Below are 17,922 nucleotides of genomic sequence, written 5' to 3'. Positions count from 1 at the left end.
CTACCTCTGTGTGCCCTCAATAGTGTTCTGAGCCCGTAGAACACCGTGACCGTAGTGTACATGTGTGAGCTTGTGTGACTTCAGTAATTCCTGGGTGGTTTATGGGTACTGCTAATTTCCATTATTACTGTTAACTATGCGAAGTGATATGGAACTGTAATGCGGTCAAGACATCTGGCTGGAACTACCTTCACTGTGCTTTTCCCTGAAAATAACTGCACACCTCAGAACATTCGTCAGCCGATCAGATTCAAGCATTCAATGGCCCCGTGGTATAACAGCTCATAATTAACGAAATGATCTTTTAGTGGACTTAAACTGACCCACTTTCACTCTAAAGGTATTTAAACTTTCTGGAACTCATTATTAAAACATTTAAAATAATAATAATAATATGATATTAAACACAGAATGATCAAATTAAGCACTCTTAGGGGAATATAATATTTCGTAAATTTAAAATTGGACAAATTTTCAAACTGTTTGTCATAAAATAATAATAATAATAATAATGAGAAGAAAAAAAAAAGAAAAAAAAAAAAAACTTATCCGAAAATGTTACAGGTTTCAAAACAGAATATGACTTTTTTTGTGAAACGGGGCATCATTTTCATACATCTTTAGAGGGCGCCAGGCAATTAGGCGAAACACAAGTCAATAGGGAAAGAAATTATAGATCAATATTCCCAATTTCCTATTTATTTATTAAGTTATTACTCCCATTATTAGACTTCTCCTATTTATTTTTTTATTTTTATTTTTTTCCTTTATATGTTTATTATGCTCCAACCAATGTAATGACGTAAATAAAATACATAAAATCTACAAAGCTTTTTTATTTTATTTAATGGTTCTCAGGAGGATATTAAAATATTAAGCAAAAAATAAATAAATAAATAAATAAAAAACGGACTTTCACAAGTTTTATTTATTTTTTTTTTTTTTATTATTATTCTTTAATGTCAGGCTCTTAGTGAAGAAAACTTGTCCAAACCGCAGCTACAGTCAATCACTGCTAACATTTTTTTTTTTTCTCTGAGGGTGAGATGTACACCTTGCTATTGCTGTATAGCCTGTTTATTATTATTATTATTTTTTTTTTTTTAAGTCTTAGTATTTACAGAGTTCACAGGCTTTATAAGACTGGTCAATCAATGGTGTCACCAAATCCTTCAGACCATCTGATTACATTTACAGTAAATTACAGATTTTCTTTGCATTTTGTTTTCCCTTCTGAATCAGGGACAAGCTTGTTGTGTAATAAATAGCTCAATGTCTCACAAGTCCAAGAACAACTTATACAAGAAATTTACATATTTGCTTTTTTTAAGCACCATCTAGTGTAAGAACCACTGCTCAGTTATTTTCAGTATGGCCTTTCCAATAAAATACATCCATAATTTAAAACCAATTATTTATCTTAAAATCTGTTAGACTTCTACTTACTGCTTCTGGTAGCAATTCTGCAGCTAAAATACAGTGTGCTGCCTTGGAATATTTTTCTGATTGTCTATAAACTGTTTGTTGGTCATGATCAAGGCATCACATTGTTTTGTGATTTGTGCATGTACTTCACATTGCAGATTAATTGGACTACGTAGGAATAATGATGGGTCTATTATTTTCTCATAAAATCTGCCCTACACTACAGAGTGAAGGTGTGTATGAAAACTTTTGAATTCCCAAGGTGATGTTTCTGTACTGTAACAAACAGAATACTGGATCCACTGTGATGTTTCCTGTTATAACAGTTCTGTAAATTCTTCCTGTTTCAGAAGCCAGTTTTCTATTTCACCGTCTTGCATGATTCAGCTTCTTTGTTCCTTTCACACTGTTGAACTGGCGGATGCTTCTTTGGCTGTGCAATACTGTTCTATCCTGTGTGGTTAGTGTGTGTGAGTGTGTCTCTCTCTAGTGGAGGACTCACTCATCACAGCCTTCAGTTAGAAGGATGCTGTCCTGTCTTCTGAAGTGGATTTAGGATACATCATGTCCTTCCATCATTTATGTCCTGGGCTCAAGTCTGTGTGAGAGCTCAAACAGAGTCTGTTGATTGTCGATGACGTGCAGGTAATTGATGTACGTTCTCACTTCTATGCTGTCCTTCTGCGACAGCATGTTTCCTGATGGACACAAATCATTGTTATACCCTATAGGAACCAACACTTCAGTAGTGAGGATGACTCTGAGTGTATAATACTTTCTGCTATCCGGGCTTAAAATGAAGAGAGAAATTTGAGGGCCAGGTGGAAAACATGTTAAAAACTGTCATTTATTTGCAACTTAATTGGATGTTCTAGCTGGGCCGAGATTACACTTCAGCATGGTAAGGAAAGCATTATTTTACAGTTATTATCTGTGTAATTTGAGCACTTACCCATGTGATCTGTCCGACACTGGCTGATAATGCGCAATGTGTCTGCTATCATGTGCTGCACATAAAATACACTCACATTAGCTCATCTTGCTCACTTGATGGGACATGACATTAAAGGAATAGTTTGCCCAAAAATTTTGATTCAAGGGTTATTTACTTACCCTCATGTCACTCCAAACTTGTATGGAAAAAATAAATAAAAATTATATATATATATATATTATTATAAGATTATAATAATCTCGGTGACATAGAAAAAAGAAAGTCATACAAGATTAAAATGATGTGAGGTTGAGTAAATGATGAAAATCTAATTTTTGGGTGAACTAGCTTTAAAATAAAAATATAAATGCCTCTATAAGGTCTAATTGTTCACTTACTAGTTTATCAAAGTTGACTAGGTTGTCAAGAAATGTTTTGTTGCCCTCATGAATGAAGGTAATATCTGTTCAGATAGAATTTGTTTAGAAGTCATTACACATAAGTTTGGCAAAAAGTCTCTCAAGGAGAATGTCTCACCATGTCCTAACCAGATCCGTGGCAATAAATGCTATTTCTTTTTTTCAAAACAGCCATGATCAAACATTTTGTCAATAGCTTGTTTGTTTTATTTCTGCTGTGTTGTGATTGGTAGCTCTGTCCACGGCAAAATCTCAGTAGTCCAAAATAAATACATTTTTCTACATATAATATTTGAATCATCCAAGCATTTATTTTGGTATTTTTATTTTTTATTTTTTTTTTTTTATTCCATATATTTATGTAGTTTGAAGTCTGATGTTTGAGAAAATAAACTTTTTTTTAATTAACTTTTATTATTAAACGGTAAATTACATTTGTCCCATGGTGTGATATATAAAAATAAAAAGAAGAAAAAAAAAGTATACAAGTAGCATAAGAGAGATTTATCTTTATTGTTAGACACTTTATTACTTACATTTAGTGTTATTTATTTAATGTGAAATTATGAATAATATTATTCCCCACATGACCCGTAGGACATTATGGAGACAAACTTTGACAAAATTAGCTGTCATCTTTTCAAAAATATTTAAGATTAAAATTATGAAAATTCTAAATATATTCATTTATATCTTGTGTGACAGTGAAAATACCATGTCATGTCAACAACCTGCTTTATATGCTAGACTCCAATCATGCTGTCCACATAAGTCCCTGCTCTACTGTACATGTTATGTTTTGTTTATTATTATTATTTCACAGTACAAAATAAAATCTCTGGCTACTTCTTTTCCATTGCAACATTAATCTTCAAATATCTTTTGGAACAGTTGTGCTCGCTTCATATGAAACAGCAGTTTCGTGTTCAGTGAGATAAATAGCTTCTGGCTGGTTAGGACACGGTGTGACATGCAGATTATTAATATTTATTAATCATGTATGTTGTGTATCTTAAATTTGCTTTTCTGCACCTTTCAGAAGAAGAGGCAGGAAAGGGATCTTGGGAGACTTCATCTTCCTGAAGGCATCTCTGTAGGCTTTGTGATTTAAAGAAGGGTCCTGGGGGTCATAAAAAAGCATTCATGTGTACATATTTGCGGGTTTGTTTTATTTTACACTGAAACCATCTGGTTAGACTCAAATCTCTTCCTCTGTAACATCACCTACTGTTTCCTCCCTGGAGGCCAGAGGCTCCCATATGATTACGGCTTCATATATTATGTCCTAATGAGCCGTAAACGGCACAAAATTCTGTAGCAGGAGGTGAACTAGCAGGAGGCAATTTAAGATTGTGATGAGACAATCACTTACCATCAAGCTCTCCAGCTCGGAGAACAACTTCCTGAACTTCCCAGGGACTTTCTAAAAATGAGGACAGGTAAAAAAAAAAAAAAAAAAAACTTTAGAACTGAAGCCAATGTACAGTTCCAGTTTCGCAGAGTTTGCAATGCACTTATTGCTTCTAAAACATAATACATAATACATCATAAAGACTGATGACGAAAAACTGCAAGACTACAAACTTCCACATAGATAGTAATATTTTTCTGTGCACTAGAGATGGTGTCTTCCTACCTCCCATGTCTGAGTGAGTCGACTGACAGCAGGACTGTTCAGTCCCATAATGATGGCAAAGAATGAGCTCAGGTTCCTCTGTGCTTTACAGCTAAAAAGAAAGGAAGATCACATAAGCGTGCTCATTGTTTGAAATATTTGAACAGAACGAAATACAACCACAAATAACTTAATTTTCAGGAGAAACTTTCTTCCACAATGTCAGGGTGTTGATGTGATTGCTAGGATGTTTTGAGTTGCCAGGTGGATGTTTGTAGGGCTATGGTCGTTCAGCTAAAATATGGGATTATTTTAGATTAGACTGAAGGTCTGGAATTCATGGCAGCTTTCATTGGCCAAGGCCCGCCCATGAGAGCGTTTGACCGACATGTAAAACAACCAACTACAGTTCATTTCGTTCATAATCACGTTTTGAAGCGTAGAAATGTCGTCGAAATAACAGACCGGTGTGTAAAACTCTTGGACGTATTTTAGGGTGCTTTCACACTTGGTTCACTTGCCTGGTCCGAACCCGAGTTCGGTTGCTCCCCCCTCCCCCTGCCCCCGCTGGACTGTGTTCATATTATAATATTTGAGTCCGAACCGCGGTTCGCTTGCGTCATAAAGCCATCAGCTGTTTACCCCGTTGCTTGGTAACAACAGCGCAGGAGAAGGCGGCAAATCCATAACATAACTCATTACTCATAACATTACTATTTTCATCAATTAATTTGTCATTAAAAGCGGTTCACTTCCGTGATTTGGTACGATTGTGTTCACATAAGCAGCGGACCGTACCAGAGTTCACATGAAGCGTACCCCAGACCACTGTTTTTAAGCGGACTCGGGTACGGTTCGTGGGTGCGCATCCGAGTACGGAAGACAGCGTACACATCATCCAAACGAACCGAATTCTGACGTCAATCGACTCCGGGTGCTAGTGTGAAAGCACCCATAAAGATTCTATGCCGTGAACTTTACATATTTCACATACTTTAGAAAATCCAGCGTTTAGTTGATCCTGATGAGCGCTCATCATCACAGTTGTAAACACGGCCGCTTTCTTATTTCTTCCACTGTATTTTTGTTTCCAGGCGGAACACTAAAGAACGCGCCACATGTCGTGCAGAAATCCTGCAGAATTCAACCAATCCGGTGACGACTTTGGCACTCCTGAAGTGTTTCCACTTTTGTGTCCCATTTGCATTAAACGTTTAGCCAACGGTCTGTGGGCGTGACGTCTCAGGCTGAGACTAAGTGTACACTTACTGTGCTGCGATCTTGATGAATTTCTTGAAGAGCTGCACACGTTTGCAGAGGTTTGGGCACAGGAGCACTTCAGTCATCACCCACTGCTGAGTCTCATTGCTGCGCTGCAAAAGCTGCTCCAGCGCCATCGTGTGGCCGGCGCTCACGTCTCGGCTCAGTGTAAAGTATACCAGCTCTTGCTGCAGAGAAAAGTAAAATGTCATGGCTCTGAGGTTGTTGAACATTGTTGGCAGTTCTTTTTTGGAATCAAAACTATTGAGTGTGTTTGATTACAAGCCAGCCCTGTTCTTCAAATGATCACTGCCATTGTATATATTTACTTTCATTCCAGACTGATATTACATCAAGCAACTGTGTTTGAGTCTAATGTAACTAACTCAGTTAGTTTGTATTTCATTGATATCTTTTCTAGGACACCTTCTCTAGTGCTGCACTGTCGGAAATGTGCAGACATTACCTCATGCACGATACTAAAGAGACTCCAGTCACAGTTGGTGAGCGACACGGCTACATCCCACGTGTTCATGCTCAGCATCTTCACTGAGCTCTGCTGCCTGTTATCAGTGAAGGGACTCTGGGACAACAGAAGATAGACATCCTGATTGTAATTAATCTTTTCAAATTAATTGGTAAATGGACTGCATTTATATAGCGCTTTCAACAGACCCCATGGCCATCCAAAGCGCTTTACAAGTTGCCTCACATTCACCAACAACCTACATGAACCACTGAGCCACTGCCGCCCATTAAGATTAAGATTAAAATTTAAATTAAGATGAATATACTTTGTATAAACGCATATTCCTTGTTGACCCAGACCAGTTATGAATACTAAGCTAAAGTGGGTCAATCACAAATTGTCATAGACATTAGAATCATAAGCATATTTGATTCCCAATATTTGCATATCAACAACTATTGGATATCCTGCAAATTGATCCAGCATAAGAGAAGGTAATGTAAGGTTTTGTATATTATTCAAGTTTATTTTTATACTTGCAAAGAGTTTGTTTCTGGCATAAAATCCTGGCAGGAACTTTGGTGCAAGAAAAGTTAAGAATGCAAGTTGTGTGCACAAGTACAGTTGTGTGTTGACTTGAACTAATGGTGTGGAAAGCAGGATTCTTTTAAGAGCAGTTCAGAGAACAGCATTCTGACTCTCACCACGATCTCCGTCAGGTCTCTTCTGCAGACGTGCAGCCTCTCAGTGGCACTGAGTGAAGACGAGAACACACACTGATCTGACTGAAGCAGAACCTTCTCTGGAGAAAGAGAGAGAGAAATAACGATGGAAAGAAAGCGTCAATGTCAGGGAATATCAAAAGGGTAAACAGTGAGCTACAACAGAAATCAGGTAACTAAAAATGTATTTAGAAATTATTTACTTACTCCCAAGAGCCAATTGCGCAGTAGGGAAAAGTTAAATAATAAAAGAGTTCTTACAAAATACTTGAGGCCATGCCAAAAGTGAGTGCACCACTAAAAAATGGTGTATTATTTGCTGAAGGGGTTATCTTTAAAAATTCAATTTTGACTCAAATGTGAATAGCCCTCTAGTTTTAGAATTTTATGACTTTATATTTTATAATAAATTCTACCGTTTATTTTCATAAGTATGTTGCATAACGATTTTAAATAACAAAAATGTATTATTTCATTAATCACACACACACAAAAAAAAAAAAAAAACTTTGGACAGCTAGGTTGAAATGGATACTGCACTCCAAATTCAAAATATTGGCTAAAGTTGCTTTCCCTGTCTCCGGTCCTCAAACTCCACATTCATGGGAGTTGCCAGATTGAGAACACGTAACAGGAAAAATGCAGTACGCTGTGTTTTCCGCCACCTGGCAACCCAGTGTGTGGAAGAACTATTGGATAAATCGGCAGTGGGTGAAATCGCATAGACCAAAACAAAGGCAGACATTTTGACACTGAATGCACATTTCAAAGTAGAATAACTGGCTTTAGCATTGTTTTTCGAAGAAACAAGTATGTGAACTTGTTATATCTGCAAACATATGGTATTTTTAATGCTTTAGAACAGTCAAAACAATTACATACAGCGCCTTTAAGACAAGCTTTAAGCTCTGTTGTACCATAATAACTTGTTTAAAAGCATGATGGCACCCCAGCAGACAGGGATGTCTCATAAACACAAAGCTGCAGTTATGTCAATCAATATGAAAATAGACAGTTGAATGAACTTGCTCAGACCTCCAGGATATGTGACGGCCATCAACACCATGTCGTCTTCAGCACAGTCGAACCTTTCAGCCACAGTGCTCAGCAGTTCCTGCACGGACACCTCACTGTGGGTCCTCACACTCACGTATGAGTCTATGGTCACATACACATGACACAGCACTGAGGAGAAACACACACACCCAACACCGCATGAATCTGCCACCAATTCTCATAAAAAATGCTATAAAATAAGATTATCATGTGCTGTTATTCATAAACAACCTGCCGTGGGTCTCCAGCAGCTCTGCAGGCAGTCAGAACGCTATGAGAGTGTACAGGAGAGAAATATGAGGGAATATTTGATGAGCTTACCTTCCTTCCTCTCCCTCTGAGCTCCTCTCACAGGGTGCCAGTTCTCCTTTAGACTCAGCTGATGGAAGAGAGCTTTATTCTGGAACATAAATGTGTGGCATTGAGAATATTATTGTTTATGAGAAATGCACACACTCACACACATACACACACAAAACGGTGAAAGCCTGAAACTGTACAACTCATCATCTCAGTCTTGAAAATGAGTAGTGTTATTGTTAAGTAAAACTAAAACAAAACATTAACGGAAATATTACATAAATTTAAATACAGATGAAATCTAATTAATGTGTATATATATATATACTAGCAGCAGAAAATCCATAGGTAAAGCAGAAGCTTTAAAGAGATACTCGACCCCAAAATGAAAATTTCTCATTAATCACTTACCCCCATGTCGTTCCAAACTCGAAAAAGCTTTGTTCGTCTTCAGATCACAATTTAAGATTTTTCGGATGAAAACAGTGAAGTTTGTGACTGTCTCATAGACTGCCAAGTAAAATACACTGTCAAGGTCCAGAAAAGTATTGAAAAGCATCATCAGAATAGTCCACCTGCCATCAGTGGTTCAACAGTAATGTTATGAAGAGATGAAAATACATTTAAAAATGCAAAAAAAAAAAAAAAAAAAATGCAAAAAAAAAAAAAAAAATATATATATATATATATATATATATATATATATATATATTCAACAATCTTTATTCAACAATTTGTGACATAGAAGAGACAAATTGTTAAAAATTGTTAAATATAAAAAAAAAAATTGCGTACACAAAGTATTGTCGTCGCTTCATAACTTTATGAAGACTTTTTTAATGCAAAAATTTAAAAGTGAAAGAGACGTGACATTCAGCCAAGTATTGTGACCCAGATTCAGAGTTCGTGCTCTGCGTCTAACCCATCTAAACTGCACACGACAGTCACGGTATTGAAGGTTGAGAGAGCACTGTACATGCACTCCCCCCACCCACGATTCCTGCTGGCCCGAGACTCAAACTCACAACCCTTCACTTGGGAGTTCGACTCTCTAACCATTAGGCCATGACTTCCCCTCCTCCTTTGTCTCCCATGTCACTCCACAGATGAGACAAATTGTTGAATGAAGTCTTTTTTTTTTTTTTTTTTGAATACAGAAAGTATTCTCGTCACTTCATAACGTTACTGTTGAAACACTGATGTCAGATTAACTATTCTGCCAATGCTTTACACACTTTCTGGACCTTGACAGTGTATTTTACTTGGCAGTCTATGGGACAGTCACAAGCCTCCCGGTTTTCATCCAAAATATCTTAAATTGTGTTCTGAAAATGAACAAAGCTTTTACGGGTCGAAAAATGACAAAATCTTCATTTTGTGGCGGAGTATCCCTTTAAATGTTTGAGCTCTTTAAAGCAGGATGGGTTCTGATAGGCTGACTGGCTTTTGAAAGTGATTCCAGCTATATCGCTCTTCTGTGTTGTTATTATAGTCGTGGTGTGGAATTAAAACTTTAAAGATATCATTATTGTCCCTGGTGTGAATGGGCTCATATTTAACATTTTTATAATATTTCTTAAGCCCATTCTGGAAAAGCTCTCTATTAAAATCTGTGGTTGAAACTTTAGGTTTACTTTAGGATGGAGTTTGTTTTTTTCTTTAGTTTTTTCTTTGTTGAAGTGAGAATGATAGAAGTGACCGAAGCTTGAAATGCACTGCTTTTGCTTTTTTAAATCACAAAGCCTCAAGCGTGTGCAAGTGTCAATACAATGACTCTTAAGTGTCAATATAGTGATTTCTGAACAAGCTTTCCCCAATAAAACACAAGGAGTTCAATCAAAGTACAGTGAGAAGGCTTAATAGAGATTCTGTGCAGGTAATACAATAGATGGTCTTAACTCTTACCTTCCTTTGCGGAGAGTATTCATCTACCGTGCTGAGAGATGATAGGGGTAGGAAGACGAGCGAGACAAAAAGAAACAGAGAAGAATGAGTCAAAGGAATCACCTGTAATATAAATGTGCCATTATATAAATTCTGCAAGATGGCATCTCCCAACGGTCGTAAAAAGCCTTTTCTCATTCAGATCAGGCCTGAATCATCAAAGGGAACATCTCGGTTATGTATGGTAACCCTCGTTCCCTGAAGGAGGAAATCAGCTGCACTGGATGCAATAATTTCATGCCGATGTGCATTGGCTCGTATATTGAATCGATATCCCAATTTGTCGGTCACCGACATGATATCTCCGTTCCCTCATTCAGGAAACGAGGGTTACCATATATAACCAAGACATTATGAATGAGAAATGGGTGATTTAAGCCTAATAAAACTGAGTGTGTAACATCAGTTGTGATTGTGGCAATGTGGTGACTCACTGTCTCCTTTGCATCCGTAGAAGTTTCTGAAGTTCTTTTAGATCCTTCTCCAGTGAGGGAAACTCATAGAGATCATCCAGAACGTATCTGTACAGAGTCTACAAATGTTAAAATGAACACATTTTTACGTTGCAAATGGGGCATAACTTACTGCCGTGGCAACTGAAAAATCTGGTTCATTTCACTTATTTAAATAACAAAAACGGATAAGTGTGCACCATTTCACTGAGATACATGTTCATGTGTCGCGTATGCTAATGAAAATGTCTGAGGGCATTTAAAAATCCTCTGAAGCCAGCAATAATCTTGTGATCTTCACTCATTATGTAGCATTCAGGAATCAAGTGCTGTAGGGGTGGTGGCATTTTTGTATTTTCTAAAAATAATTCCCTCCCTTCTCTCCATCCGTACCTTGAGGAATAGTTTGGCATGCTCGTTGTCCCGGGGCAGGTCTGTGCACAGCGAGCTCCACTGGGACAGCAGGTGCAGCACTTTTCGTTTCCTAAGCAGAGTGTCTCTCCGCTCCTCTTTCATCCTGCCTTTCTTTGAACAATAGGTGGACCAGGAGCAGTTAAGGCATAAAATCTATTCCAGCACGCTAGACTGCTCTGACACAGTTCAGAGCAAGGAGGAAATGCCTGCGGCTGAATTCTCTGTGTTAAATTAAAAGGGGTTCGGTAACAGAGAATTAATTGAGTGCCCTCGGCTAAACAGCATGGAATTTGTTAAGTGGTTTAACGCCAGGTAGATCGTTAAGATCATGTAAAAGAACATGTGTAACAGAGCTGTAAATCAGAATATCAGAAGGATTTCTGAAGGATCATGTGACACCGAAGACTGGAATAATGATGCTGAGCTTTGCATCACAGGAATAAATGACATTTTAAAATATATTAAAAAGGAAAACAGTTACAAATACAACCTTGGTTAGCATAAGAGACAGCTTTTATAAACATGAAAAATGACTGACCCCAAACTTTTAAGTGGTTCTTTATATTGTACAGCTCACATTTAAAAAAGCATGCAGGCAACTGTTATAGCAAAAACAACATCAGCAATGAAGCATAAGAGAGCATGTGTTCATATCATGAGAAGGATATTGACCGAGTAGTGCTTGGCACAGGTCACTGGTGGACATGAACACAGGGTACGTCAGCAGGAAGTCATCCAATAGATTATCTGAAAATGAACAGAACATGTAACACATATTAGACATTTAAGTAAGAAAGCAACACAAAATCATGAAAAACTCTGGAGAAACTTCACAATGAAGAATGCTTTTAAGATTTTAAACCCTTATGTCATTTCAGTACTATTCGTTTTGTCAGAGGAGACGTTTTGAAGAATGTTCATACTGCTCTTTTTCAAATAATAATGGTGGATGGGGCTCAAAAAAAGCATAAAAGAATCGTATGATCATTCCATATGACTTAAGTGCTATAGTCCGAGTCTTCAAGTCATACAATTTATTTGTGTGTGAAAAAACAAAAAAACAAAAAAAGATTAAACACTGGCCAACATTTAATTTTGGGGCAAACTATTCCTTAAAACCTGTGGGTTTCACAAAGTAAATCATTGCAGCTACATTGAGACAGTAAAGCTAAGACTCTGGTGCAGGTACTGTCGCATCATGAAAAATTCAGCACAGCTGAATCAAACCAAACAGGCAGTTTACATGTGCTCTTGTTTGTTTTCTTCTGTTCTCTATTTTCTCCTGACCCCCTGTCCCCTACATTTTCACACTTTAGTATTGCACCACTTTAATTCGAGTTGTGTTTGCCCGGAAGCATTCAGTGCCGCTGTTCATACATCATCTCGCTGTGAAAGTATGACTGAATTAATCGAGCGCTTGGTGCGTGCTGACCTTGAGCAAGCCTCCCAATGTTTTTAATCCCACACCACAGCAATGACGGGAATACTTATCTGCCTCGCAGAATGACAGAACGTTTCCTCTGTGTATAGTAAAGAGCCACATTCAACCATATGCTGTGTAAACTTTGCTAAAGAGATTTATTTCATGCTGGAAAAGACAAAGAACCTTTTATCATTCACCTTAATGTAACCTCATATGAAATGAAGGGATTCTTTGTTTCCATTATTTCATCTACTGACAATAATTCTTAATAGAACAACAGTATCCTACAGAATGATAAGCTCTCAGATGAGAAATTCAAAAAGGAGCGGTACACAGGATCTAAACAGATCTGATCAACTCATTATTCAAGTGAAACATTTTTACGCACGTTTAATTACGCTTAATTATATGTTAAGCGCATTGCATATAATAATAAAATAATAATAATAATGAAAGAGGTATATATATATTATACTATAATATGGTTGTGTGTGTGTGTGTGTGTATATATATATATATATGTACATACATGCACGCGCACACACACACAGTATAGAGAAATTTTATTTATTTACAATGTTTGCTGGTAATATTTTTGTGGTACACTATCATAAGTAAAATAAAGATAAAGACATAAAATTTTCTACTCAGCAAGGAAATTAAAATGATCAAAAGTGACAGTAAAGATATTTATAATCTTACAAAAGATTTATATTTCTAATGCTTTTTTTTTGACTTCCTGGAAAATAATAATAATAATAATCACAGTTTCCACAAAAATATGAAGCACCACAACATTTCACAAGTTCATAAAAAAATATTGATATAATGGCAAAGCTGAAAATTCAGCTTTGCCATCAGCGATACATTTTACAACATATTTAAAATCAAATGTTGTTCATTTATTTTCAATTGTAATAATATTTCACAATATTTATACCTATATCAATTTTACTGTATAGATCAAATAAGTGCAGCCTTGGTTAGCAAAGACGACTTCTTCCAAAAACTTTTTTTTTTATTATTTGTTTTGTAATTACAACTAATATTCTAAATTGTTATATATAATAATTATTATTATTATATATGTGACCTGTGCTGGCAAAATGAGTCACAATGAGCACATTTAAAAAAAAAAAAAAATTGTAGTTATAAAAAATAAAAATCATTACAAATAAAGAAGTTCAAATCAAGAGCATTAAGTGATTTCCTCATTTCTTTTACTGTTCGATTAACATTAATGACACAGACGTCCTGTATTAAGACCTACTGTAATGCATGGATCTAATATAATGTTACACATCAGATGTTATTCCCCAACAGTTAACCAAACATTCACTTAAGACATAACATATTATGTTTGCATGAATACTTGTCAAGACATATATCTTGAAATACTGTAATTCTAAGTTTTGGGATCGCAAGCTTTCTAAAACGAGTCTTTATGCACACGCTTCGGATCTTTCAGTCAATATGAGTACGATCTATAGATTGTAATTCAACAGTGCACATTCCAGCTCATTCTGAGGTCTAATATCATTTAGTTTGCAGATGACACTTGATATTTTGTTACTTCTGCAATTAATTTTATACATTTACAAGTGACTTTTTAGGTCACTATGTGATTTTTAAGTTCTAGTAAGACGTTAGGTACTGAAAGTATACTTACGAATTAGGTTGTAAAACATGGACACTGCTCCAAGTAATTTCAGCAGTAATTCCACAACTTTGACATGTGTCATAAACATATTACTGGGACAGTCCACTTGGACTCAGCTGTCTTGCTATTGGGTAAAAATTCTGCTGGTTCATGGATCTTGTGGTTAGTGAGCCCTTACCACTATATCTTAACACTCATAATACAGAGACAAAAGAAAGAGACAAAATACAGAAAAAGTGAGCAAGAAGTGAAAAAAGGGAAGAGCAGAGCATTAAATGGCCCTTAATACGCCTGCCCTCTCTTCTGATCCCACTGAAACACGCTATTACTCTGGTAAGGCCCCAATGATGTGCATTCACTGTTCATTCCACTTTAATTTGCTCTGCATGAATTTGAATTCACCATTTGCTCTCACAGACATCAATCGATATTCTCATCTGATCTACTGATCGTCAGAATCTCTACATCTAAGCCTCTGAATTGCAGATCATTTCATAATCTGTTTTTGGCTTGTGAGTAATTTAGATGCAGTCATCATACATTCTGAACACCTTCCAACAAATGTAACAACACTGAGCAAAACCTAATGTTTTGCTTCACTTGTTTATTTTTCAGTTAAACTTCTTACTCAAATCATAACATTTTGTAATGAAACTAAAAGGCATTTAAAAAATCTGAATACTGTGAAATTTTTTTGAAGAAGAGGTTAATCTTTTATCAGTGAGTCACACAAAAATTATTTTCAAAGTGCTTTTGGTTCGAAGTGCGAAGTTATAATCATTATTAGAGAAAATGATCCATGATTAGATACAGCAAAAAACATTACATTCACTGAACACATGCAAAAATACAATAAACCAATCCACCTTATCGGCGAGAGGATCAATAAACATTATCACCAAAATCAAATATACCTCCATAACTGGTAATGAAACAGATCAGATTTGTCCCTCAAATCATTATGAACTACTTATAAGCCTTCAAAAGATGCAAACATTCTTTTAAGCATACATCTGACAAATATGGATAAGATTTAGACTTTAAACACACACACACACACACACACACACAGTATATATAAAGAATTGTGCAATTATAAGTCAGAAGAGATATAAAGTGCTAGTGATTTTGTGTGGTAATACTAAAGAGGTAAGTGCAAATGCAGGCCTTAAGAGACCCTGAAAATGTAATTAAACCGAGCCAAACAAATAGACTGCTGCCATTTCTCACAGTCAGATTTAAGGCACTCTTATGTTTATTCCAATACTGCTAAATTAGGCTTTTCCAATTCAGAGCAAAGTTGGAGGGAAGGAGGGTGGAATGGAGAGGAGTAGAACATCATGAATGAGTTGAGTGTTTTCTGAAGCAGTGTATAGTGACAGCGGGATTCCTCCATAAGCTGTAAATCCTATTAGTGGCTCTCTTCCTGCAGGCTGCGGTGTGAGTGTGCTGCCTTGGCACTGTTGTAAATTTGTCCTTAATTTCACATTTACTTCCTTGAGCTTTGTGCGTTCTGCTCTACTGAACTGCTCGCATCATTATGGTAATCTGCAGCGAGCAGCTGTACACACCGCCACCAATGGTGCTCGCTCACTCACACAGACAGATACTGTGCCCAAATATGCATACTTTCCAACGCTGTTTCAGAATGCACAACAGAATATGTCAAATGAGTATGACTTCTGAAAACAGTCAAGACACTAGATGACGTACTGCACCTGCTGACATTCTATGGCCATTTTCACAATAAGTTCATCTGGTCCGCTTTCCTCCTTATTTGCAGTCTGATGTTTAACGCTGTCAGCTCAATAGTATCCGTTACTATATTCTAATAAATATTTGAATTTGGAGCGTTTCACTGTTACATAAGCACCTTCTGGTTGTGGTGCTGGATGGGTAATGTAGTCAATCGCTTTACATTGGTAATGGATTGTTATGCACAGCGTCACGATTTAAAATTACAATCACTGAATTCACTTTAGACCAACATACACCTTTGTGGTTTTGGGCTATTGGTTTGATGTGTTTTACATTGTGTATTTCTGTGTTTAGAGATATGTGCTTTGTTTAGTCGTTGAATTTTAAACCCTAATTATATTGACATTTATATTTTATTCATGTTAGTATATTCAGAATTTATGGTGTATTATGTATGTCAATGTGGCTAATGTTGTTTACACCATCTTTCTATTTCAACAGGTTTATAACCTGCTATTTGTGGATTAATATTCTGTTTGTGGACAGTCAATCAGTTTAAATAAAAAACCACAACGAGTTATAATAACGTGACCTCTCCTGATGCCCCATTCGGTGGGGAGATTCTTAAAAAACGAACACATACACCTAGAATGGCTTGAGAGAGAGTAAAACGTACTCGGTTACTAACGTAACCTCGGTTCCCTGAAATACGGGAACGAGTACTGCGTCGAAGACGCATATGGGAAAAACCCCTTTTTTTCTCCTGAACTGAAGCCTTATTCAATCACGCAGTGAAACTGCACAGCCATTGGATCGTGCAGTGCTATTAAAACAAACCAATGGCTTGGCAGCGGTGCTGCACGAACCTATGGCAGAGAAGCCCGCCAAAGCCCGCCAATATGGGCGGGGAATCTGGCTATATATTGGCCGCTTCGCCACAGGAATTCAGGTTACTTCGACTGAAGCGACGACTGAGTTGTGCAGCCTTTTTAGCATGGCAAGGAACGCAGTACTCGTTCCCGTATTTCAGGGAACAGAGGTTACGTTAGTAACCGAGTACGTTCCCTTTCAATACTTCACTCGTACTGCGTCGAAGACGCATATGGGAACCCAGTTCAATCACGCCATGCTAAGAAGGGAGGACGACCAACGCAATCAAACTTGATTTGTTAAACCAAGATATGATAATAGCAACTAGGGGCAGAATAAGCTCAATGAGGTTACGTCTGGCCTAGCCTGATCATCCCGTGTTCGTATCGCCTCAGTAGCCAAGGGACCGAGTGCATACGAGTAGACTTTGAGCCTTGGGCAAGAATGGCCAAGAGCATGCAAATGAGGAACAAGAAGGTGACCTTCACACAGAAAGTACCCTAGCATGAAGCGCCGGGACGTCTAGATTGTAAAATCTAGCAAATGTGGACGGCGAGCTCCAGCCAGCCGCCTCACAAATTTCTGCGATAGTCACACCATTAGACCATGCCCAAGACGAGGACACTGCTCTCGTCGAATGGGCTCTTACTCCAATTGGGCTTTGCAGGCCCAAAGAAGAGTAGGCTAGCTGGATTGCATCAACAATCCACCTTGAAAGTCTTTGCTTAGAGACCGGTAACCCTCTGGTGCGGTTTCCAAAGCATATGAAGAGCTGTTCTGATCGTCTTATTGGCGCAGAACGCTCTATGTAGACTTTTAGAGCCCTCACTGGGCAAAGTAGATTCAGCCCTGGATCCTCCTCTGTGTTTTGTAACGCAGAGAGGGTGACCACTTGTGCTCTAAAAGGTGTGGAGAGCACCTTTGGCACATAGCCATGCCTCAGTTTCAGGACGACCCTCGAGTCGTTAGGCCCGAATTCTAGGCAATTAGGGCTTATCGAAAGTGCTTGCAAATCACCCACACGCTTAACAGACGCTAGTGCCAATAGCAGAGCGGTCTTTAGCGACAGGGCTTTAAGGCCTATGGACTGTAGCGGTTCAAAGGGGGCCCCCTTCAGGGCTCTCAGCACCGTGGGCAGGTCCCAAGAAGGGACGGTGGGAGGGCAAGGCGGATGAAGCCGTCTGGCACCTCTCATAAATCGGACGACTAAGTCGTTTCTGCCCACCGACTGGCCTGCTATAAGGGCGTGTGACGCCGCTAT

General features: G+C 37.7%; 1 protein-coding gene across 1 annotated transcript in view; it reads right to left on the bottom strand.

The window, feature by feature from the left end:
• Positions 1 to 852: 852 nt before the first annotated feature.
• The window catches only part of LOC128030888 (rap guanine nucleotide exchange factor 5), a 58,052-nt gene continuing 40,982 nt past the window's right edge, over positions 853 to 17,922 (bottom strand). The window contains exons 4-18 of the mRNA XM_052618965.1: positions 11,679 to 11,757; positions 10,990 to 11,134; positions 10,579 to 10,676; positions 10,106 to 10,136; positions 8,222 to 8,300; positions 7,880 to 8,029; positions 6,827 to 6,924; positions 6,120 to 6,236; positions 5,663 to 5,841; positions 4,415 to 4,505; positions 4,151 to 4,201; positions 3,811 to 3,898; positions 2,758 to 2,822; positions 2,378 to 2,432; positions 853 to 2,123 (exon numbers count right to left, since the gene is read on the bottom strand). Coding sequence (XP_052474925.1) covers positions 2,005 to 2,123; positions 2,378 to 2,432; positions 2,758 to 2,822; positions 3,811 to 3,898; positions 4,151 to 4,201; positions 4,415 to 4,505; positions 5,663 to 5,841; positions 6,120 to 6,236; positions 6,827 to 6,924; positions 7,880 to 8,029; positions 8,222 to 8,300; positions 10,106 to 10,136; positions 10,579 to 10,676; positions 10,990 to 11,134; positions 11,679 to 11,757 — 1,445 coding nt within the window. The 3' untranslated portion in view covers positions 853 to 2,004. The remainder of the gene's footprint in view (positions 2,124 to 2,377; positions 2,433 to 2,757; positions 2,823 to 3,810; positions 3,899 to 4,150; positions 4,202 to 4,414; positions 4,506 to 5,662; positions 5,842 to 6,119; positions 6,237 to 6,826; positions 6,925 to 7,879; positions 8,030 to 8,221; positions 8,301 to 10,105; positions 10,137 to 10,578; positions 10,677 to 10,989; positions 11,135 to 11,678; positions 11,758 to 17,922) is intronic.

The sequence above is a fragment of the Carassius gibelio genome, chromosome A16 (assembly GCF_023724105.1).
Source record: "Carassius gibelio isolate Cgi1373 ecotype wild population from Czech Republic chromosome A16, carGib1.2-hapl.c, whole genome shotgun sequence".
Classification (NCBI taxonomy): domain Eukaryota; kingdom Metazoa; phylum Chordata; class Actinopteri; order Cypriniformes; family Cyprinidae; genus Carassius; species Carassius gibelio.
The sequence above is the reverse complement of the archived record's forward strand: the minus strand, read 5'-3'. Positions and strand labels throughout refer to the sequence as shown.